We start from the raw sequence: 25,261 nt of genomic DNA, 5'->3' as shown, positions 1-25,261 counted from the left end.
AGCATTTTAAAAATATCATTTATAAATCAATTAAAAAAACAGCCAACAACATCTGATAAAGGACTGTTATCCAAAATATCAAAGAAATCTTAAAACTTAACAATAGGAAAACAAACTGCCCAATTAAAAATTGGGTCCAAGACTTCAACAGACACCTCATTAGAGAAGATATACAGATGGCAAATAAGCATATGAAAAGATGCTCCACATCATATGTCATCAGGGAGATGGAAATTAAAATAATGAGATATACCACACTATTAGAATGGCCAATATCCTGACCATCAACATAACCAAATGCTGGCAAGGATGTGAAGTAAGAGGAACACTCATTCATTGCTGGTGGAAAAAAAAAAAACGGCACAGCAATTTTGGATGACAGTCTGGTATTTCTCACAAAACTAAACATACTCCTATCATATAATCCAGCAATCACACTCCTTGGTATTTATTTACCCAAAGGAGTTGAAAACTTATGCCCACACAAAAACCTGCACATGAATGTTTATAGCAGCTCTACTAATATAACTGTCAAAAACTGGGAAGCAACCAAGGTACTCTTTAGTAGGTAAATGGATAAACTGTGGTACATCCGGACACTAGAATATTATTCAGCCCTAAAAAGAAATGAGCTAGTGGTACTTCCCTGGTGGTCTAGCGGTTAAGAATCCGCCTTCCGATGCACGGGACGTGGGTTTGATCCCTGGTTGGGGAACTAAGATCCCACATGTCGCAGGGCAACTAAGCCCACGCGCCGCAACTACTGAGCCCGTGCGCTCTGGAGCCTGCGCACCACAACTAGAGAGAAGCCCATGTGCTGCAACGAAAGATCCCGCATGCCGCAACGAAGATCCCAAGTGCCGAAACTAAGACTTGATGCAGCCAAATAAATAACACCATAAAAAAAAGGGCTATCAAGCCATTAAAAGACAAAGAGGTAGTTTAAATGCATATTATTTAAGTGAAATTTAAATGCATATTATTTAAGTGAAAGAAGCCAGTCTGAAAAGGCTACAAACTGTATGATTCCAAGTATATGACATTATGGAAAAGGTAAAATTATGGAGATAGTAAAAAGATCAGGGACTTCCCTAGTGGTCCAGTGGTTAAGATTCTGAGCTCCCAGAGCAGGAGGCCCGGGTTCGATCCCTGGTCAAGGAACTAGAACTGGCATGCCACAACTAAGAGCCCTCATGCCTCAACTAAAAGATCCTGCATGAGCAACTAAAGATCCTGCATGCGGCAATGAAGATCCTGCACGCGGCAACTAAGACCCGGTGCAGCCAAATAGCTAGCTAGCTAGATCAGTGGTTGCCAGGAGTTGTGAGGTAAGGGAGGATAGATGAATAGGTGGAGTGCAGAGGATTTTTAGGTCAGTGAAAATACTCTGTTACTATAATAATGGATAGATGTCATTATACATTTGTCCAAACCCATAGAATGCACAACACCAAGAGTGAACTATGGACTCTGGGTGATAATGATGTCATTAGCATAGGTGCATCAATTATAGCAAATGTATGACTCTGGTGGGGGATGGTTTTAACGGGGAAGGCTACGTGTGTGGGGGAAGGGGGCATAAGGAAAATCTCTGTACCTTTCTCCCAATTTTGCTATGAACCTAAAACTGATTTTAAATAAAGTCTTTGGAAAAAAAACCAGCCAATAAACAAATTAGCAAAGGACATGAGCAGGCAATTTACAGAGGCGGAAAATTGAATGGCCAGTAAACATTTGAAAAGGAGCTCAATCTCACTATTAATCCGGGAAATTAATATAAAAATAATTCACTCCATTACATTGGCAAAAAGAAAAGATTAACAATACCAAGGGTTGGTAAGGACATGAAGAAATATTACTTTTAACACACTGTTGATGTGCGTAATCAAACAATTTAGCAATATCTAATAATACTGAAAATGCATATGAATAACTTCTAAATATAAACCTTAAACTCTCTCACTATGCATAAGGAAACGTATATGAAGATGTCTGATGTGACACTGCTTATAATATAAAAAATGATAAATCGTGGCATTTTTATAGAATACTAAATAGCTGTTAAAATGAATGAACTAGGGCTTCCCTGGTGGCGCAGTGGTTGAGAATCTGCCTGCCAATGCAGGGGACACGGGTTCGAGCCCTGGTCTGGGAAGATCCCACATGCCGCAGAGCGACTAGGCCCGTGAGCCACAATTGCTGAGCCTGCGCGTCTGGAGCCTGTGCTCCGCAACAAGAGAGGCCAATAGTGAAAGGCCCGCACACCGCGATGAAGAGTGGCCCCCACTTGCCACAACTAGAGAAAGCCCTTGCACAGAAACGAAGACCCAGCACAGCCATAAATAAATAAATAAATAAAATTAAAAAAAAAAAAATGAATGAACTAAACTTACACATTTTGCTCATCATAATTTGAATGAAAGCAAGTATGGTATGACATTATTTATACAAATCAAGAACAGACAATATTCACATTTATGGACACAAATATATGTACTAAAAGTATAAAAACAAAGACTGGAAAGATATACATGAAATTCACAGTACTGGTTGCTTCTGGGAGGAAAGGAGAATGGACTGGGGAAGAGGACAAAGAGGACTTCATGTTTTAGGTCTTTTGCATTGGTGATTCCATCTGCCTGAATGATAGATAAGTTTTCTTATGTCACCTTTGCAGTAGGGTCTACCTGGGCCACACTATTAGTAAGTGCAACTCCCTCCACCTCCCAGCCCCAAACTCTTGACTTTCCTTATCCTGCTATATATTTTTCTTTATCCTCGTACCACTTACCACCTTCTAACATACAGTTATTGTTTATTATCTGTTTTGCCTGGGCTGAGGGCAGGAATCTTTGTGTTCTTCACATATTTATTACAAGTGCCCAGAATAAGAGTCAGAAGAGATTCAATTAATTTTATCTGAATGAATGAACTTATAACATTTTATTTATTTTATTTAAAAATGTATGTCTTAATCAAATCTAATAAAATATTAAAATCTATTAATTCTGAGTGGAGAATATGTGTATCTTTGTTACATTATTCTGAATTTTTTCCATAGTTAAAATGTCTACAAATGTTTCCATAGTTAAAAGTCTATATGATATAAAAAGCAAGTACAGTATAGTGGTTAAAGAGTCTGACAGATATGGGTTCAATATTCAGATCTGTCATTAGTAGTGTTTTACATTGGACACATTCAATGGCTGTAAAACTTTTTTTTTAAAATTTATTTATTTATGTTATTTTTGGCTGCATTGGGTCTTTGTTGCTGCGCACAGGCTTTCTCTAGTTGAGGTGAGCAGGGGCTACTCTTTGTTGTGGTGCGCGGGCTTCTCATTGCGGTGGCTTCTCTTGCTGCGGAGCACAGGCTCTAGGTGAGTGGGCTTCAGTAGTTGTGGCATGCGGGCTCAGTAGTTGTGGCTCGCAGGCTTAGTCACTCCGCGGCATGTGGGATCTTCCCGGACCAGGGCTCAAACCCGTGTCCTCTGCATTGGCAGGCGGGTTCTTAACCACTGTGCCACCAGGGAAGCCCACTGAAACTTTTTTTTTTTTTAATTTAGTAAAATGGGGACAATAGTACTACCTACCTCACAGGGTTCTTGTGAGGATTAAATGTACAAACAACATCCATGTTGCCAAATCCAATGGACATTTCTCAGTTCCCACCTTAATCTACCAGGAGCATTTGATGCAGTTGATCACTCCCTTCTCCTTGGAACACTTTCTTCACTTGGTTTCCCCTCGCCTGATTCTCCTCCCCTCTGACTGGCACTCCTTCTGAGATTTTGGATCACCCCAGGGCCTCTGCCCTTGTGTCTCTCCTCTCCTCTATATGTGCTCATTCCCTTGGTGATGTCATCCAATCTCATAGTTTTAAATATTAGATAACTATGTGCTCACAACTCTTAAATTTATTATGTCTAGTCTGTACCTCTTTCTTGAATTACAGACTTCTATATCTAATGATCTACCTTCATTTCCACTTGAATGTCTAATAGGCATCTCAACTTTAGTACAGCCAAAATTGATTTCCTTATCTTCCCCCGCAAACTGGGTCCTCTTGCAGGTATCTCCATCTCAGTAAATGGCTACCCAATCCTTCTAGAATCCAGCTGCTCAAGCCAAAAATTTGGTGGGTAACCTCGACTCTCTTCATATCCCATGTCAAATCAGTCATCAAATCCTGATGGTTCTATTTTCAAAATAAAATCTTATCACTTTTTATTACCTCCACTACTTTCACCTTGGTCAACATCATTTCTTGCCTAGATTACTGAAACAACATCCTAAACAGCATCTAAACGGTCTTCCTGCCTCTGACCATCTACTACAATTCTCAAATCAGCAGACAGAGTGATACTGCTAAAAATATGTCAGATCACATCCTTCCCCTATTCAGAATCCACAAACTGCTCTCCATCTCACTCAGAGTAAAAGTCAAAGAATGACCATGGCTCCAAGGACTATATAACTATACTATAGCCATTCCCTGCCCTTTACTTCTCTGACCATATCTCTTTGTACCTTTGCCTCTGCTCATTTCTCCAGCCTCACCAGCATCCTTAATATTCTGTGAACATACCAGGCCTGCTTCTGCTTCAGGGCATTTGCACCTGTTGTTCCCTGTCTGATATATTTTCACAGATAGCAACACGGCTTGTTCCCTCACCAACTGTTAGGTCTTTATACAGATGGCACCTTCTCAATGAGGTCTTCCCTAACCAGCCTATTTAAAAATCACATCTTCCTCCTTAGTACCATCCCCTTTTCCCTGCTTCTGGAGAGAAAAGGAGGAGAATGAACTGGGAAAGGGAAAAAGGTATATCACCACATAATAACACACATATTGTCTTTAAAATTTTACATATCCTCTCCATTAGAATAATGAGAGAAGGAATTTTTTTCATTTTGTTCACTGTTTTATCTGTAGCAACTAAAACAGAATCTAGCACATAACCAAAAAAGGCCAAAGAAGGGTAAGCATGTAAGAAAAAAAAAAATGTCAAAAACAGTTAAATAGAATTTCCTTTTCTATATTCAAATCTCCCAAAGCCAAGACAAATTTAAGATTTCATGAATTTATTTACTCGTTCAAAAAAAAATCTAGTGACTGCCTGCTCTATGCTACCATTTCAGGCATTGGGGAAAACACAAGATCTCTGCTTTCACTTCAAAGTACTTTAAGTGGCAGAACAGCAAAATTTTTACCTGCTATCATATTTCCCCTTTTGCTGAGCCAAAATAATTTCAAGCACAGATGCTAAATTATCATACTTAACTATTTTCTGAGTGATAATTCAAAAATTAAAACAGTAATATTTGATAGAAAACATTTTAAAAGCAGAGTTTTAAAATATAATTGGAAATTCAATACAGATTTAGAAAAAATACATTGAGTCATCACTGATGAAATTTAAAAAGGACTTGTGTGTCAAAATACAATTTTAATTCAAATCATATTTAGAAAAATATCTTGCTTCAACAGTGACAACAGTGAATCATTACCAAGCAGCTTCTGATGGAACCACTATGACAGGTAAATCAATGTAACATTCCAGATAAATGACTATGATGCAATTCAGTGGAAAGCACAGCTCTATTCACTGGGGAAAGATTCTTCAAAGAGCTGAAAAAGCTGCTTCATGTTTACTTCTAACAGGCTCTCAAGTCTGGCTGAATATTAGGATCACCTGGGGGGCTTCTGAAAAACACTAATGTCCGAGCCCAACCCCAGCCAAATGAAACTCAATCTCTAGGGGTGGAGCCAGGCATCTGCAGTTGTTAAAAGCTCCCCAGGTAATTCTGATGCACAACTGGCTTAAGAATCACTGTTCTACAAGTTCCTATTATTGATTATCATTTCAAAGAGAAAGATATGGTTATTTATGTCAACTCTCCCACCACCAGTATTGACTGAAAAGATCTCCCAACACTAGTCACTGTCATCAATACTGCGTTTTCCCAGAGACTTCACCTAGAAGACCTAGCCTGTGGTCACATACCTGTTAAAATTGTCCTGCCACAATCTGAAGACCCCAAAACGCGTTATCTTACCAGAGATCTTTCTGTATTGTAACTGACATTTTGCTAAAAAGCAGCAAAGTCAATTTAAGCAATTTTTATTAAAGCTATAGACTTTGACTTGCAGGTACTAAAGAGTAAATATTTTCAAAAATAACTTAACAACAACGTTTTTATATATAGCATCCACTACACCAAAACAAAGAAGAATTTTTTGGCTTATTTCTGCAGAACTTGTTGAATTTCAAACATATATAAAAATAGAACATAAAATCAACTCCCATATAGCTATCACAACTTTGACAATTATCAACTCCTGGTCAATCATGTTTCATCTATACAACCTCATATTCAACATCACCCTAACCTGGATAATTATGAAGCAAATCCCACACATCATATTGTTTCATCTAGGCTTTATTTTAATTTAGTGTAAATAATGCAGAAAGTAACTTGAAAAAACTTATACTTACATAGTAAGGATGACAGAAAAAGGTGATAAAGTAACAGTTTATAAATATAAAAGGAAAATGACATTTGAGTCTCCTCATTTCTGCAGTCTGTTGGCTACCTCTTACTAAACTAAAGAACACTGTGCCTCTTGTCTTGGCTAGCTTATGTGTCACAGAAGGCACAGGTAACAGAATCCGCTCAAGTAGAGTTCTTACTTGGGGTCTAGAGTGGTGATAAATGAAATTACTTTTTTTTAAAAGAAAATCTTTAATACTAATAATTACCGAGACAACCAATAGATTCCTTAAAAAAATTTTTTTTTCAGGGGCTTCCCTGGTGGCGCAGTGGTTAAGAATCCACCTGCCAATGCAGGGGACACGGGTTCGAGCCCTGCTCTTGGAAGATCCCACATGCAACAGAGCAACTAGGCCTGTGTGCCACAACTACTAAGCCTGCACTCTAGAGCCCGCGCGCCACAACTACTGAGCCTGCAAGCCATAACTACTGAAGCCCATGCGCCTAGAGCCTGTGCTCCACAACAAGAGAAACCACTGCAGTTAGAAGCCCGCACACCACAATGAAGAGTAGCACCCTCTTGCTGCCACTAGAGAAAGCCCGCGCACAGCAATGAAGACCCAACACAGCCAAAAATAAAAACAAACAATAAATTTATAAAAAAAAAAAAAAAAAAGAATCCACCTGCCAATGCAGGGGACACGGGTTCAAGCCCTGTCCGGGAAGATCCCACATGCCACAGAGCTACTAAGCCCGTGTGCCACAACTACTGAGCCTGCGCTCTAGAGCCCATGAGCCACAACCACTGAGCCCACGCGCCTACAGCCCATGCTATGCAACAAGAGAAGCCACCACAATGAGAAGCCCACGCACCGCAATAAAGTGTAGCCCCCGCTTGCCACAACTAGAGAAAGCCCACACCCAGCAAAGAAGACCCAATGCAGCCAAAAATAAATAAATAAAATAAATTTATAAAATAAATTTTTTTCAGCTTTACTGAGGTATAATTGACACATAGTAATTTTATATATTTAAGGTACACAAGATGATGTTTTGATATATGTATACGATGTGAAATGACCACCACAATCAAGCTAATTTACATTTCTATCACATAGAGTTACCATTCTCTTCCTTCCTTCCTTCCTTCCTTCCTTCCTTCCTTCCTTCCTCCCTCCCTCCCTCCCTCTCTCTCTCTCTCTCTTTCTTTCTTTCTGGTGAGGCCACTTAAGATCTATCCTCTCGACTTAGATTTGGGGTCTAAACCCAACTACTAGTTGTGTGATTTGAGATTACTTAATCCCTCATCTCTCATCTGTAAAATGAGGATAATACCACTATTTTTTGGAAATTAAATGTGTAAAGTGCCAAGCACAGTCCGGTAGATAATAAGTACTACATTGAATACACGTATTGACATGGACTAAACATTATTACCAGGGCTGCTTCAAAAGACCAAAATAACAAATAGCCTGGACAGTGAGTGGTTTCCAACCTGAAATACCTAAATTTCTAGGGCACATGAAAGTAATAATGTGGCAATCTTGCAGTTGTAGCCATTTTTTTCCAATGGATTTCTAGTAAGTTCTGAGAACCTCAGAATAGTTTAAAAAAAAAAGGAAAGAAAACATACAATTAGATAGAAAAACAGCTTTAGAAAATATAGGCAGAGTAAGTTGAATCACTTGTTCATCTATTCTAAACGAGTGGGGTAAAAAATGAAGTACAAAATTCATATTTGTAGTTCAAGATCAAAGGCTTTATTCTAATATTTCAACTATTGTGTCTTCAGTGACTTTACCAGTTTGCTCAGAATGGTGATTAAATAAACACTGTCTGCAAGAAATTGAGTAACAAGTCTTTTAAAAATCAATGAAACAAAGTAGCACCTGGTCTTCATCTTCCCTCAGCTAACCTTTCTTTTTCTTTTTTTTTTAATTTTTTTTTTTTTAATGCTATTCTTGTCTGCTTACATTCTTTTTATGTATGTATGTATGTATGTATGTATGTATGTATGTATGGCTGTGTTGGGTCTTCGTTTCTGTGCGAGGGCTTTCTCTAGTTGTGGCAAGTGGGGGCCACTCTTCATCGCGGTGCGCGGGCCTCTCACTATCGCGGCCTCTCGTTGCCGAGCACAGGCTCCAGATGCGCAGGCTCAGCAATTGTGGCTCACGGGCCGAGTCGCTCCGCGGCATGTGGGATCTTCCCAGACCAGGGCTCGAACCCGCGTCCCCTGCATTGGCAGGCAGATTCCCAACCAATGCGCCACCAGGGAAGCCCTAACCTTTCTTAATATGATATTTACTTCCTAATAAATCCTGAACAGATCCTAAACTTCAGTGCTTCCACACTGTGCATATCTATTCAAACTTTATCATCAGTGTAGACAGTTGAAAAACACTTTTGTTTTCTTTTGGATGCATGGTTTTGTGACAGGTATACGACCCAGACCTAAAAAACAAGTGTCTCTCTCTTCCTAACTAAATAGAAATGCAAAGAAGTTCAGCTTTGGTCTTGGTATTTGGCCCAAACTCTCCTTTTAGCAAAGCATTTAGTCAGTCTTCCAAAGGCCTAGGCCAATCTGAGCATCATTTCTGGCATTCTTAAACTTGTGTGTGATCAATGATCTTGTGATTGCATAGTTACCATGACATCCAATGAGTGTAACAATGTCAGTAATTAGCACAATCATGTCATTCAGATTTATTGTTATTCCCTGAACATTCACTTTCAAATATAAACATTCTAGATGAAATGGAGTGAAGATGTTCTTATGTGCTTGTTTTATCAGTCAATATAAGAGTAAAATGCTGTAGTAATTAATGTGGCTTATGAAAACTTAATTTTATGCATAAAAGAATTAGTAAATATTTTCAGTTATTTAGCAAAATAGATTGACAGTTAATACAAATATGTCATACATTAAATAGATAACTTCCTCAAGAACACTATATCTGGGAAAAAATGTTTATAAAAATTCAAATAATGTAAGACAAAATAATAGAGATTAGATTTATCATAATTCAGTCTTTGCAGAACTGTATCATGTACTATCATTCATAACATTAAAGAAAATAACATTTAAGAGCTGTATTTAAATTTCAGTTATTTACTTCCATTTAAGTCATAAATTTTTCAAGAAAACATCCTATTGGGGAATTCTTCACACCTTGTGATGATGAATTAAAAACAATGTTACCTCATAATACCATGGGATGGAAAAATACCTGAACTATGTAAATAACAGATGGGCAATAATTCAAATATAATCTCTAATCAAAATAATTTTTAAGATGTTAAGACAAACCTGTTAGAGAAAATTAGGGTACCCCAAACACATTTTGTTTAGTAAAACGTCACAGTAAACAACTCTACAAGAATGTCTTAATATAGTCTTAGGTCTATGAAGGCTGAAGATTCAAACATAAAGTGTTACAACCAATCCTTTTTCAGTAGCTGAAGATGAAGAATTTTTGAGATATGCCTAAACTTCGAATCCTAGTTCCTATTAAAATAATTTATTGGAAAACATTTTCCTGAATTACTTTGTGGCACTCAAAAAGGTTAGTGATGTTTTCAAATGTGCTGGTTGAAAGTGTGTATCTATTTGGTATTACCTATGTACAATACAGGGACTGCAAGAGAAATCTAATTGCTGACAGTGCCAAGAAATTGTTCCTGTATTATAATTGTAAACTTTAAAAATCTTACTACTATTGTTGGCAATAAACTATAATAATTATTGATTTTTTGGATGAAATGATTCTTTTACCCTAGAAGTTCATCCTATGTTGCTGCTATCTGGCTTTAGCCACAGACAAATATTAATTTAACTTTGGGTCACTGGCATTGGGCCAAAATGTGTATTTGGTACACCTCTACTAATAACGTTTTTAGAGGCCTATCTCTATGCTTCTTAGTAGAGAACCTCGTCTTAGCCTGTTGAATATTTTTACCTTGATAGTTGCAGAAAAATCCCAACTGCTCCACTTCGTAATTGATATTCTCTATTCTTCCTGTCCTTGTCTTATCACTTTAAGTCTGTTCCACACTACTCAAAGCCAAATTATCCACTGTTTTGCACTGCTATCTGTGCTCACCTTGTCTTCTCACAGGAGTTCTTCCTCGAGGGTGGGCATTAATCTTCTTCTGTATTGTCCAAAGTGCTGGTCATCTGATATATATTTACTAATTCACTAAAATCCAAGATGTCACTGACTAACCACCTTTGTGTCTCAGATATTCTCCTTCTTAATTTTAGGCTATTCCGTAAATAAACTATCCAAAACTAAACATATCAAGGTTTGAGCAAATAAGGGGTTGCATTTAACAAAAGATATAAGCTGGAGGGGGAGGGACAAATTGGGAGATTGGGATTGACATATACACACTACTACATATAAAACAGATAACTAATAAGGACCTTCCTACTGTACAGCACAGGGATGGGAAAAGAATCTAAAAAAGAGTGGATATATGTATACGTATAACTGATTCACTTTGCTGTACACCTGAAACTAACACTGTAAATCAACTACAATAAAAATTAAACAAAAACAAAAGAAAACAAAAGATATAAGTAATGTTTACTGGAAGAGAAAATAAAACAGTATTTAGATTTAAGACAATGAAGGTAACTCATTTACTTTCTTCATGCCTTAGTCTACTATGGATTCTGCAGGGCAATTACATAAAGTCAAAATAACTGAGAAGGAAAATCCTAATATTAACACTAACCTGAAAGTTCGGACAAGATTTTTAAGTTGTGCGTAAACATCTCCTAATGTAATCTGAAGAGGCCCCAAAAGTCCAGGCAATCTGAAAATAAAAAATTATATTTCCTTTAAAATAAAATTATATAGATACATTTCTGGGGGTCTTGCCTAAGTCTGGATTTTCCATAGGGAATCACTGAGGTGGAGACAATTAAGCGAGGTTATAACTGGTAAGAAGTCATAAAGAAATATTTCAAAATAACTCCACACTCCATTTTGTAGCCTATGCTACAGAATGAGGCACTGAAATGCAAAAATATCATTTTGGCTGCCATCTATATTCTTGTCTCTAGTATTTCTTACCTTTTTACTTTCAAATATTAAATAAATGGAAAGAACACAGGCCAGAAGAACTGCCCTCCAAATGGTCCAATATGGGAGTGTGGCATATTTCTTATTGCATCCTTATGGTAAGAGTAAACATTGGTACATTTCTAGAGAGCAATTTGACAATATATACTAATATTTTAAATGTGGACACTCTTTGACCCAATAGTTTTACTATGAAAAAATTTATCCTAAAGAAATAATCAAACATAAAAAAGATGGTTATTGGAGAAATATTTTTAGTAGTGAAAAACTGGTAACAAATGTCCATCAATAGGTGGTTAAATAAATTATGATATAACCATATAATAATAAAATCTTTAAAATAATATAAATCTATCTTTTTTAATGTAGAAAGATATTCATGATAAATGTTAAGTGAAAAATGCATATGTAGTATTGTTCCATTTTTATAAAAACATACATGTTATAATGCAATTGCATATCACACATAGTATATATCAAACATATGTCATTCTCTCTAGGTTTAGACTATACCAGAGGGAACCAAAAGGGAATGAATATACACACACCATCTATACCACATATATGTCAGGGATAAACATCAAAATATTAATAGTTACTGTTGGGTGGTGGGATTACAGGTGATTTTCACTTCCTTATTTATATCACTTTCTACAGCCTAAATCTTCTGGAATGAACATGTATTATTTTTTAAAAAAACTTATTATAAAAGTTTAAAACACGTTTCAAAATGGAGACAGTAACAATAATAACCCCATATTTCTAGTCCCAGATTCAACCTCCCTGTATTTTGTTACATTTGCTTCATTTTTCCTTCCTTCTTTTTTTTTGCAATATCTTAAAGTAAATCCCTGACATCATGTCATTTGACCCCTAAATTATTCCTTATTTATCTCTAAATACAAGTGCATTTTCGTATATAATCATAATAAAACCATCACACCTAACCAAATTAACAATAATTCCTTAATATCATCTAATACTCAGTGCATATTTCATGTTCTTTGATTCTCTAAAAGTTTTTTGTACAGTTGGTGCTACTTTTACAATGAGAAAAAACTCAACTGCTTTCATAAACAACCAACCAAAAAAATCCCTATGTCACTATAATTATTTTGTTTTCAGTGTTCTTTGTGCTTCTTCTTAAATTATTCCACCACTTCTCAAATTTAGTTCTTGCCCTAAAATCGATAACTTGGTCTTCTAGCAGGGTTCCTTTTGGTATCTTCTGTGGTAGCCAAAACCCATAAGGAACAGAATTCCTTCAATGACATGCCTATGTGGTCTTAAATTTAAAACTGGGTACTTTCATTAGAGAAAAAGTCTAGAAAACTATTTCCACATAAATCCCTACCTACTAATTACATGCCAGTATAGCTAATCTATCCCAACTTTCAAAACCTATGTAACTAAAATCAAGGACTGATATTTTCTTATCCTATGAATCAGACAGATGGTGACTTACACTGTTGTCTAAAATAATATTTAACTGAAACAAATGTATAAGTATAAAGAGCAGGTAAAAGACAAAACAGATTTATTATATATGAAGAGTCTAACACATAACAGGCATTCAATAAATATTAATTTAAACACTTATTTAACATGTAAAATTTAGAGAAGTAAGCTGTTCAAAATACTATGGCTTCTAGAAAATAGGCTTTTCTTATTTTTGAACTACTACAAAATTAGACCTCTCCACATGCACAGGACCTTAAATAATGACTGAAAACACCTTTCTGTCTTTTCTGCTGAAGAAAAAAAATGCTGGTTGAAAAGTTCAAGACAGCCGTCACACCTCTGAAAAAAAGGTTTTCAAGCTCCTTTTGAAAGAGAAACCAAGATTGCAATTTTCAAATGTCATTTATCACTGGGCTAATTACAAGAACAACAACTTCCACTACGGGAAGCTTAAAACTAAAGTGCAAAACTCAAGTTGCTGAGTGTGAAATGGTTCTATGAATATGTATACAGAATAAGTCAATAAACCGTTAAACCTTTATAAAATCTTATTTACACGTGAAACTGACGTGACACATTTACCACAAATCAGTATTTAAATGGGTCTAGCTCTGATATTTTTTCCCAGATTTCACTAGATTATTAAATGGGAGTGAGGTAGTTTGGTTTTCTACTCCCATAATTTCAACCTTCCTCTTTATTACGTGTCTCTATGTCTTCTACACAAAACAATTTCAATATTCTTTGGTAGGACATCTTAAAAATCTAAATTTCTCAGGTGATGAAATCCATGTAAACTTTACACATTATTCTTCTGTTCAAAATTCAAGGATTACACCAATAAGTTATGAACCCACAAATACCAAATTAATTTTTAAATATTATAAACATGGAATGATAATTACATACTTACACTTTACTCAATTTTTCAAGTACGATGCGTTTTCTAATCTGGTTCTGAGAACTTGAATCTATCAGTGGAAAGGTGGGATCATGCTGAATCACATTTTCAAACAAAGCAAAATAAAATCATAAATTTACATTCTTTCTTTGATAAGAACAACAAACATTAAAACACAAAAAGTTTATACCTGTGGTATGGTAGAATAAAAATTAGACTTCAGAATTAGAATATTTAAATTTGAGTATCGGCTCAGTCAGTAGGCTGGTATGAACTTGCTTGAGTCATCTGCCCTCTTTTGAGAGCATTTTCTCATCTGTATAATAGGGATACTAATACCTTCTTTATTAAATGAGAAAATGTATATAAAAAGACTTTGTAAAATGCTAAATGCTATATAAATGTAGGAGATTAAAGGACTAAAATTATCAAATACTATAAATGTATTATGGGAAATTCCACTTCTAGAAATGGCAAACAAGATAATTCAAACCACTTCTTCTGCTGACAAAAACTGAAAAAACTGGGAAAAAACCCACGATTGTTTGAAAGCATCAGAGTGCTAATAAGGTAGTAAAGAATTATGGTCTGAGATTCTGGAGAAAGTAATTCCAGAGAAGGCACTGACTAATTTCAGAAGAGGCAATTTAGATAATGAGAACCTGAGCATCAGAGTTCAGGGCATGCCAAGAAGGAAGAGGTAGTGTCAACCTACCCCAAACTTGAGACCAGGACTTAGAAGGACCATACTCCAGGAGTTAAGAATGAAGAGGAAACGAACTGGCTCTTGCAGGGACTGAAGCCCAGCTTCAAATCACCTTAATCACTGATTGGATTAAAGTGATTTGGGGGGACTTCCCTGGTGGTCCAGTGGGTAAGACTCTGCACTCCCAATGAAGGGGGCCCGGGTTCAATTCCTGGTCAGGGAACTAGACCAGCAAATCATCTGCCAGAAGCGAACACAAATCTGTTCTAGAGGAAGATAACATCAGCCTGGGTTTCAAGTTATCTCTAATTTTTATTATGCAATGTTTGCCACATAATAAAACAATAAGAAAACAAGACAATATGATCAAAATCTGAAACATTAGCTCATAGAAATCAACCCCTAGGAAATCCATGTAATGAAGTTATCAACCTTATTTAGAATAACTATGCTGAATATATTCAAAGAAAAATAACAAGATGGAAAATTTTAGCAGAGAACTGGAAGCTATACAAAAAAAAACAAACAAAACTCCTAGTAACTGAAAAATACAGTACTTAAAAGAACTCAATGGATAGATTTAATAACATAGTAGAAAAGACTGAACAGAGAATACTGATTTGGAAAATATCCAGAATGAAGCACAGACACACACCCCTCTCCTCCCACCCCCCAGCTTGGGGTAATGCAAAGCACAAGAGAATATAAAAAACAGAAGATACAGTGAAAAAGACTAACGTATCTACAATTGGAGTACCAGGTAGAGAGGAAAGGGAGAATGGGACAGAAGCAATACCTGAAGAGATAATAACTGAGAATATTCCAAAACTGATAAAAAAAAAAATCAAGTCACAGATTTAAGTATACAACAGCCAAAGGAATAAATACAAATATAATCACACCTAGGCAAAGCATTCTAAAATTGATGGTAACCAAAGACAAAAAAAAAAAAAATCTTAAAAGTAGCTAAAGGAAGAAACAGTATTTTCAAATAAGAGAAATAAATGGAAGCCAAAAGACAATGAATATGTATTTTCAACGGGCTGCAAGAAAATAACTAGTAATTTAGAATTAATTTAGAATTCAATGTCCAGGAAAACATCTTTCAAAAGTGAAAGTAGGGGCTTCCCTGGTGGCGCAGTGGCTGAGAATCTGCCTGCCAATGCAGGGGACACGGGTTCGGGCCCTGGTCTGGGAAGATCCCACATGCCGCGGAGCAACTAGGCCCGTGAGCCACAATTACTGAGCCTGTGCGTCTGGAGCCTGTGCTCTGCAACAAGAGAGGCCGCGATAGTGAGAGGCCCGCACGCCGTGATGAAGAGTGGCCCCCACTTGCCGCAACTAGAGAAAGCCCTCGCACAGAAACGAAGACCCAACACAGCCAAAAATAAATAAATAAAAATAAATAAATTTATAAAAAAAAAAAAAAAGTGAAAGTAAAATAAAGAATGTCCTGACAAAACTGAGAAGATTCATCATTAGCAAACTGGCACTAATGGAAATAAAGGATATTCTTCAGGCCCAAGGTGAACGATCCCAGATGAAAGAATGGAGATGCAGGAAGGCATGAAGAACAGTAAAAGAGTAATTAATTGGATAAATCCAACTTAATACTGACCATAAACAATCTTGTAGGATTTAAAAATACAGAGAAAATAAAAGTACACAACAACAGAGCACGTTAAGTCAAGATGGGGTAAATGGAATTAAAGTTTCTAAGGTACTAATTGTTCAGGAAGCAATAAAAGTATTAACTTATATTAGATTTTAATAAGACACAGATTCAGTTTTTAATCTTTAGGGAAACCAATTAATGATCAGTAAAAGAATGTATAAAAACTAGCTAACAGAGGGCAAAAAATGGAATATGATATCTGATCCAAAGAAAGCAAGAAAGGAGAGAAGAACACAGAACAGGTGGGACATGCAGAAAGCAACAAGTGAGATGCTAGATTTAAACCCAAATATATCAATTATGACACTAAATGTAAATGGACTAAATTCTCCACATAAAGGACAAAGATTGTCAACCTAGATTTAAAAAAAAAGATAGACCTTGAAAATACTAATAAAAGAATGCAAGTGTCAGGAAAGTAGATCTTGTAAAGCCAAAAATAAATAAATAAATAAATAAATAAATAAATAAATAAATAAAATCAATGGAGAGCAAAGTCATTCCGTATGCTAAGAGGTTAGATTTACCAGGAAGACATAACAATCTCACATTTGCACCCAAGATTATGGTCTCAAAATATTAAAAGTAAAATTCACAAAACTAAAAGGAAAAGTAATCAATTTATAATTATGCTGAGAGATTTTAACTCACCTTGCCCATCTCTCTCAGTAACTTAAGGAATGAGCAAACAAACAAAACAGAAAAGAAAGAAGGAAAAAAGAAAGAAAGAGAAGAAAACAAAAGAAAAAGAAAAATCAACAGTGCTTTAACGTGCACACATTTCCCCAGAGAGAAACAATGAAATCTGACCGATACTCCTCACCATAAACAAAAATCAATTCCAGATGAATTACAGATCTAAATGTTAAAGGAAAAACAAAGCTTCTAGAAGATGAAATAACCTGGGCTAAGTAAAGATTTCTTAAAGAAGTCACTAAAGGGAACCATTAGTAAACTGGACTCAAGACACCATTAATGAGACTGAAAAGGCAAGTCTCAGAGTGGAAGATATTTGTAATACACAAAAATGGGCTTGAATCCTGAATACATGAAGAATTCCTGATATTCCAATAGATAAATGGAAAAAAAGACTTGAACAGGCACTTCACAAAAGAGACTATCCAAATGGTTCATAAGCAGGTGAAACAGTGCTCAACTCATTAATCATCAGAGAAATGTATTATAACCTAAAATCAGTACCACCGGAATAGTGAAAATAACAATATCAAGTATTGGTGAGAATGTGGAGTCATGTAAACTCTCATACAGTGATAGTAGGATATAAAATGGCAGAACCATTTTGGAAAACTGTTTGGCATTATCTAGTAGAGCTGCATATATGTATACACTCTGACCCAGAAATTCTAGTCCTAGGTACATACCCATCAGAAATGCATACACATTAAAAGAGAGACATATACAAGAAAAGTTCATAACAGCATAGTTCATAATAGCCCCAAACTGGAAACAGCCTAAATGCTTATTAACATTAATAAATTGTGGTATGTTTATATAACGGAATACTATGCAGCAATGAAAGAATAAACTACAAGTATCTGCAACACAAATGACTCACGAACATAATGCTGCACAAAATAAATTGGATACCAAAGAACATACACTGAGTGAATCCATTTACATTCAGTTCAAAATTGGGAAAATTAACCTATGCTATTGTAGTCATTAATTTGGGAAAGAGGTAATGATTTGGAGGAGACATAGTGGGGCTTCTGGTTTACTCAAATTTCTTGGCCTGGGTAGTGATTACACTGGTGTGTTCACTTGTGATAATGCAATGAGCTGTACACTTACTATCTGAGTTACACTTCAATGAAAAAGTGTTTTTTTTCTAATATATATTAAAAAAAAATGTTTTTAACATCTTTATTGGAGTATAATTGCTTTACAATGTTGTGTTAGTTTCTGCAATGAAAAAGTTTTAGCAACAGAGAAGCAGTCAAATTTCAGGGATTACTTTTTCCTTCTTAAGGCTTATTAGCATAAAAACAATAAAACAAGTGATATACTAAAGTTATGCAGCTTAGTGACAGAGATCAATGTTTCTCCAGGCTTCATATAAAGTTATGGATGCTGTCTAATAACCCAGTTGAAGTGATTTCAAATACAGTGTTGGGCTAGGTAACATTCTGTAGAAATATAAGAAATTTCTAAAGTTTTACTGTATTTCCACTTTCACACTCTTTAAATCTCCAAATGTGTTCTTAAATTTAGAGCCATATTTACTCAGAAAACAAACTCCTATGGTAAAAACAAGGTTATCACCTATTCCTCTTCATGCCAAATGACTTCCTTTCCCAAACTACACATCAACCAAAAATGGGTAATGGAAATATTGAAAGAACCTCATTAAATCTCAGCAGCATAACATCAGTTTCTACATATAACTATTTACATATAACTGAGTACCAATTATATGTCAGGCACTGGGATAAATGCTTTATAACGCATTATCTTTAAAACTCATAAAAATTGAGTAAGGGAAGCCATTTATAATCCCATTTACAGATAAGCAATCAGACTCAAGAGACTCAAGTTTTCATACAGCTAGTAAATGACAGAGCAGATAATCAAATCTACGTTACCTGAATGTGCTCTTTCCATTTTCTCCTATGTCCACTATTTCCCCAGTAAGTCTCCTTTGCTAAATAATTTTCACTCATAATATTTTAAGTGAGCATGCTTGCCAAATATTATCCAGACAAATATTTTACTATTCAATTAGTAAGTCTACTCCACTGCATATAGTCCCATTGGAAATAAAACACAAAGATACACACCCTCTGTAGAAATCTGAAAGCATACATACCAACGAAGAAAAAACAAGCCTTTTCAGAGAGTCTAGATATTATATGAAGAATTAGGTTTTAAAGAAAACTTTGTCCCACAATTGTAGGCTATTTCTACATTAGAGAAAAATGTTAAATATTGATGAAAATTTCCTGGGGCAAACTTTAACTTATTTGGAAAATAATAATGTCAATACTGGAGATGGCATTTTAAACCAAAAGACTGGAAGACTAAAGAAGTCTTCTGAAAATTAAAAAAATTATTCCTTCAGTACTTTTCTTCCTGCTCCAAGATTTACTATGGTGAGTGTTCCACATGTTAGCAGTATGGAAAAATCATTATCATTAAGACATACCTCTTCCGAGTCTTGTGATTTGGTGGTTTCTTCATTCAAAACATATCGTCCTCTATAAAACTCCCTGATCCTTAGATTTAATGTTTCAGTTTCTTTTTTCAAGTTCTCATAACTTGGCAGTGGTTTAATGGCTGTATCTGAGGCTCTAAACGGTAAAGACTCATCCAAGCTGTTCTGAGATTCCTGCAAGGCAGGGGAATGACTGTCTGGGTCACAGTTCACATCATCTTCATCAAGTTCTTCTTCCTTAACCAGAGGGGCTGAAGAGGGTTTCAGACATACAGAAGCATAATTCTGGCCATACAAAAACCTCAAAGTTTCTTCTGTCTTCCACTCAATCAAAGTCTCCTTCAGCGCTTTAAGTAAGTTTGCCTTTGCAACTTCAGGGCACACCTGCACTGAACTAGAAGCTGACCTAGAAACTTGGTTCGATTTGGCAAATTTCCTCTTAAAATGCTCAGCACTTTTCTTACTTATGCCTACAAGAGTTATTTTTGAACTATTGTATTTATTTTCAGAAATTTTTAAAGCTTCTAATTTTTCTTGCGGAGACCTATTTGAAGAAATCTGAGTATTTACATTCTGTAAAGGAAGTTCACAAGCAGCAGCTTTCTCCTCACTATCTAATCTGCAATTGCCTAACTGCTCAGTGACATCTATTACTGTCTGTTCTTTGCTTTCATGTTTGGAGTTAACCTTTTGACCAGCTTTCTTCTTCATTATGCTTTTTTTGCGCAGCTGTGGCCTTATACCCGTTGCATTTGGTCTGTTTCCTTGTAGAATGGAGGAAACAAAGTCTTGCTCATTATCACTGCTACTATCACTATGAGTGCCAGAAGAACTAGATTCATCATGCTTCTCAAAATGGCCAGGACTGTCAACATCTGATGTTTTAATGGCCTTACTGCATAACTGTATTTCTTCTCCAGAACGACCACTGTTGAGGGAAGGAAACAAAACAACTGTAACAGAAAAGCAACATGTCCCACAGTATTTATACTTTGTAACTTTCAAGGTAGAAACTTTTATTCCCTAGGCAAGGCCTTATTTATAGGCTTATATTTACCTAGGCCTATATATACACACACATACACATTTCAGAAGAAAGTTATAATTCTATAATTTCTCTACATCTTATTTATTTGATATAATTCTCTTTCCATCTTCTTCCCTTGTATTTTCTCTCCAATTATTTTAAAAGTGTTATGAGTATAGCAAAAAAAAAAAACACAACAAAAAAACCCAAAAACCAAACCATATACACACAAAAACAAAAACCCCACAAACCAACATCTGATAATTCCATCCTACTGAATTATTTTGATTTTTGCTTGCTCCATTTCTGTAACTGCTTTATATATCTTTTTTTTAAAAAGGATTCTTTTGAAAACTTCATTATTGGTTTCTCAAAAAAAAAATGAGAGGAACTGTTTAGATTTTGAAACATAAAAATAAAAAGAGACGTTTAAGCATTTTCCAATTCTGGTTGACAGTTATGCAGAAAATGCCATTGAATGAAAAATTCAAGAAAGTCATAGCAGGAAATAAAGTTGGCAAGTCAACATTTATCAATGAAAGATACTTATACTTGAAAATCCCAGAGTTAAATCACAATGATAATAATAAGACAACAGTTTTCCCTTTGACTATGTTCCTTTAATTTTCAGATTAGGTTTACAAAAGATTAAAAAATATGAAAGAGCAGAGGCAAAGAGAGCTTTGTCTATACAAACTTGAGATAAATAAGGATAGGAGAGCAATTACCCTTAAGCAAATGCACATATAATAACTTTAAAAGATCAGGATGGCAAGGATTCTAGGTCAAGAATGGTGGGTGGTGAAAGGGTATATGGGAACTCTCTACTTCTCACACAATTTTTCTGTAAACCTAAAACTGCTCCCCGCAAAAGCCTATTACAATTTTTAAAAATAAAATGAAATAAAATAATTCAGCAATAAACAAAAAAGCATGCTTGGGGGAAGTGTAAAAGAAGAAGAAAAACAGTTGAAAATAAGGTTGTAGATGGGAATGGAGAAAAAAGATAAGTTCATTCAGTATTTTATAACATTTTTTAGTTAGAGTCTAGCCTACATAGCCACAGTCTCTTGTATCTGAAGTAAGTACAATTTCAAAAAACTTAGAACAACTCAATTTTCATGCATACTTTCTCTTGGAATTGTATGGTAATTATATTTTTCTATACTATTTTGAAGCTGTAAGTTAAAGATTTATAGCAAATAATAAATATCTCTCACTTGTGCTCAATTCCATCTAACTAAGGTAGTGACTAATAACTAGGAAAATTTATTCTGGAAGATAAAAGGATATGTTTTGAGAGATGATCATGGTTGGGCAAGGAATACCATGAGGAAAGTTTAGAAAAAAAAAATCACAACTTGGAATTTCTATTACTGCTTTAGACACTCTTTCAAATAATTAAATAACTGATATATTAATGTTTTGAAATTCTGTAAAACTATAAAAACCTTTCAACAAATGTAACTGGCACAATCTAGTTGACAAAGAAGCACAATATCTCAGATGGAAGCTGTGTTTGTGTCATATTTCAACAGGTTCAATTAGACTTCCTTGGTAGGAACAGCTGTATAGTAAATCATACAGATCAAACACATCATCTTACCATCACAAAAGAAAAAAAAGCTGTACAAGGCAAATATTTCTTTTTGTGGGCTAAATGGGCACTTACATAATGCATCAGCACAGGAAGTCCAAGAGTTCATATCACCTGGTTTACTCTTAATGCTTCTATTAACAAGAATACATAGAAGGTAAGTGATACTGATTCAACCATACCTTTGTCCTTCCTGTAGCAGCTGAAAATCAGGAGGTCTGTGACAAAAACACAGAAGTAAAAAATTGAAAGCAATTGATATGTCAAACACTTTCAAGTATTTATTATAACCACTTTGGATAGAAAATATAATTAAAAGGGAATAGTTCATATAAAGATTTTTTAAAGAAAAACATTAAACTACAACATATTATAAAACTCATCCACAAGAAATACGAATTAATCTTTCTAATCCAAAATTTACTTACATTTCAGGACTAAGTTCAACTTCCACTAGCCCAATTAGGTTTTCCTTGACTAACCTGCTAAAGTAAATCTCTCCCTTCTCTAAATTCCAGAGTCATCATTGTCTGTAGAGTTAATACACATTAATCATGTGCTCTTCTATGACCTAACACAGAAATTTTATCTAAATGTCTTACTTTTCGTATGTTTAAGTCTAGTTTCTTAACTAGACTACAAGCTTGTTGAGGTCAGAGATTATTTTATTCAATATTATAATTCTCCTGTATTTCCTTTATATGGTCAATAAGACTTTTTGCCCTAATTTTGAGAAAGCAGTTGTATTGTAGCATGGATGTGAGGTATGTAGGTCAGGTGATTTAACTCTAGGAACAATTTTGCTATGCAATGCTAGAAATCACATATGGCTGGGCATTAAAAAGGGGGAGGAAAAAGCTCTTAAAAAGCCAAATACAAAGAGGAACAAATATAATAGCAAATGAATTCAAGAGGACAGGAAAACTCTGTAAAGTGCTTCTGAAGTACTCAGAAAAAGTGGCTTCTAAAGACTACAAAACATGTTAAATAAAAGTAAATATTCAAAGAACTAAATAAATGGATCAATATTCTATGTGCACTGATAGAAAGATTCAATATTGTCAAGAGGTTAGTTCTTCTCAAATTGATCTGTGATTCAATGCACTCCCAATCAAAATCCCAGCAAATTATTTTATGGATATTGACAAATTCATTCTAAAGTTTTTATGGAGAGGCAAAGATCCAAAATAGTTAACATAATATTGAAGGAGAAGGACAAAGTTGGAGAATTGACACTACCTGACTTTAAGACTTACTATAAAGCTACAGTAATCAAGACAGTGCAGTGTGGCACTGGTGAAAGAAGAGACAAAAAAGATCATTGGAACAAAATAGAGAGACCAGAATAGACCCACAGGAATACAGTCATGATCTCTGACAAAAGAACAAAGGCAACACAATGGAGAAAATATAGTCTTTTCCACAAGTGATGTTCCACATGCAAAAAAATTAATCTAGACACAGACCTTACACTCTTCACAAAAATTAACTCAAAATGGATCACAGACTTAAAAAGTAAAATGCAAAACTATAAAACTCCTGGAAGAGGGACTACCCTGGTGGTCCAGTGGTTAGGACTCCATGCTTCCACTGCAGCACTGCAGGGGACCCAGGTTTGATCCCTGGTTGGGGAACTAAGACCCTGCATGCTGCTTGGTGTGGCCAATAAATAAATAAATAAATAAAATTTAAAAACATCAACAACAAAACACAACAACAAAACTCCTAGAAGATAATACAGGAGAAAACCTTGATGACTTTTTAGATACACACCAAAGGCATGATCCATGAAAAAAGAATTGATAAGTCAGACTTCATTAAAATTAAAAGTTTCTGTTCTGTGAAAAATACTGTCAACAGAATAAAAAGATAAGACACAGACTAGGAGAAAACATTTGCAAAACACATATCTGATAAAGGACTGTTATCGAAAATATCAAAGCACACTTAAAACTCAACAGTAAGAAAACAAGCAACTCAATTAAAAAGTGGGCCCAAGGCCTTAACAGATACCTCACCAAAGAAGATAAACAGATGGTAAATAAGCATATGAAAAGATGCTCTACAACAGCAGTCCCCAACCTTTTTGGCACCAGCAACTGGTTTTGTGGAAGTTAATTTTTCCACGGACCAGGATGGGGGGATGGTTTCGGGATGGCTCAAATGCATTACATTTATTCTGCACTTTATTTCTATTATTATTACATTGTAATATATAATAAAATACAACTCACCATAATGCAGAATCAGTGGGAGCCCTGAGCTTGTTTTCACTTGCCACTCACTGATAGGGTTTTTTGTTTTTGTTTTTTTTTTTTACTGATAGGGTTTTGATGAGTCTGCAAGCAATTGATTTATTATGGTCTCTGTGCAGTCAAACCTCTCAACTAATGATAATCTGTAGTTGCAGCCACTCCCCAGCACTAGCATCACCACCTCAGCTCCACCTCAGATCATCAGGCATTAGATTCTTATAAGGAGCACGTAACCTAGATCCCTTGCGTGTGTAGTTCACAGTAGGGTTCAAGCTCCTATGAGAACCTAATGCCGCTGCTGATCTGACAGGAGGCAGAGCTCAGGCGGTAATGTGAGCAATGAGGAGCGGCTGTAAATACAGACGAAGCTTCGCTTGCTCGCCCACCCGCTGCTCACCTCCTGCTGTGCAGCCCAGTTCCTAACAGGCCACGGACCAGTATTGGTCTGTGGTCCGGGGGTTGGGGACCCCTGCTCTACATAAGTCATCAGGGAAATGCAAATTAATACAACAAGATACCACTATACATCTATTAGAATAACCAAAATCCAGAACACTGACAAGATTAAAGGGTCTGAATGTTTGTGTCCCTTCACCCCCAAATCATATGTTAAATCCTAATCCAGGGCTTCCCTGGTGGTGCAGTGGTTAAGGATCCACCTGCCAATGCAGGGGACACAGGTTCCAGCCCTGGTCCAGGAAGATCCCACATGCCGTGGAGCAACGAAGCCCATGCGCCACAACTACTGAGCCTGCGCTCTAGAGCTGGTGAGCCACAACTACTGAGCCTGTGTGCCACAACTACTGAAGCCTGTGCGCCTAGAGCCCGTGCTCTGCAACAAGAGAAGCCACTGCAACGAGAAGCCTGCGCACCGCAATGAAGAGCAGC

At 35.8% G+C, this 25,261-nt stretch overlaps 1 protein-coding gene across 6 annotated transcripts in view; it reads right to left on the bottom strand.

Annotated features, from left to right (window-relative positions):
- RPAP2 (RNA polymerase II associated protein 2) overlaps positions 1 to 25,261 on the bottom strand; it is an 85,383-nt gene that overhangs the window by 35,364 nt on the left and 24,758 nt on the right. For all 6 annotated transcript variants that reach the window (XR_005022592.1, XM_036874342.1, XM_036874363.1 and 3 more), the window contains 4 exons: positions 22,301 to 22,336; positions 19,486 to 20,422; positions 13,954 to 14,036; positions 11,230 to 11,310 (listed from right to left, as the gene is read on the bottom strand). Coding sequence is in view for 5 of the 6 variants with exons in the window: in XM_036874342.1 (XP_036730237.1) it covers positions 11,230 to 11,310; positions 13,954 to 14,036; positions 19,486 to 20,422; positions 22,301 to 22,336 (1,137 nt within the window). In the remaining variant the exon portion in view is untranslated. The remainder of the gene's footprint in view (positions 1 to 11,229; positions 11,311 to 13,953; positions 14,037 to 19,485; positions 20,423 to 22,300; positions 22,337 to 25,261) is intronic.

The sequence above is a fragment of the Balaenoptera musculus genome, chromosome 1 (assembly GCF_009873245.2).
Source record: "Balaenoptera musculus isolate JJ_BM4_2016_0621 chromosome 1, mBalMus1.pri.v3, whole genome shotgun sequence".
Taxonomy (NCBI): domain Eukaryota; kingdom Metazoa; phylum Chordata; class Mammalia; order Artiodactyla; family Balaenopteridae; genus Balaenoptera; species Balaenoptera musculus.
This window is presented reverse-complemented; position numbering and strand designations above follow the sequence as displayed.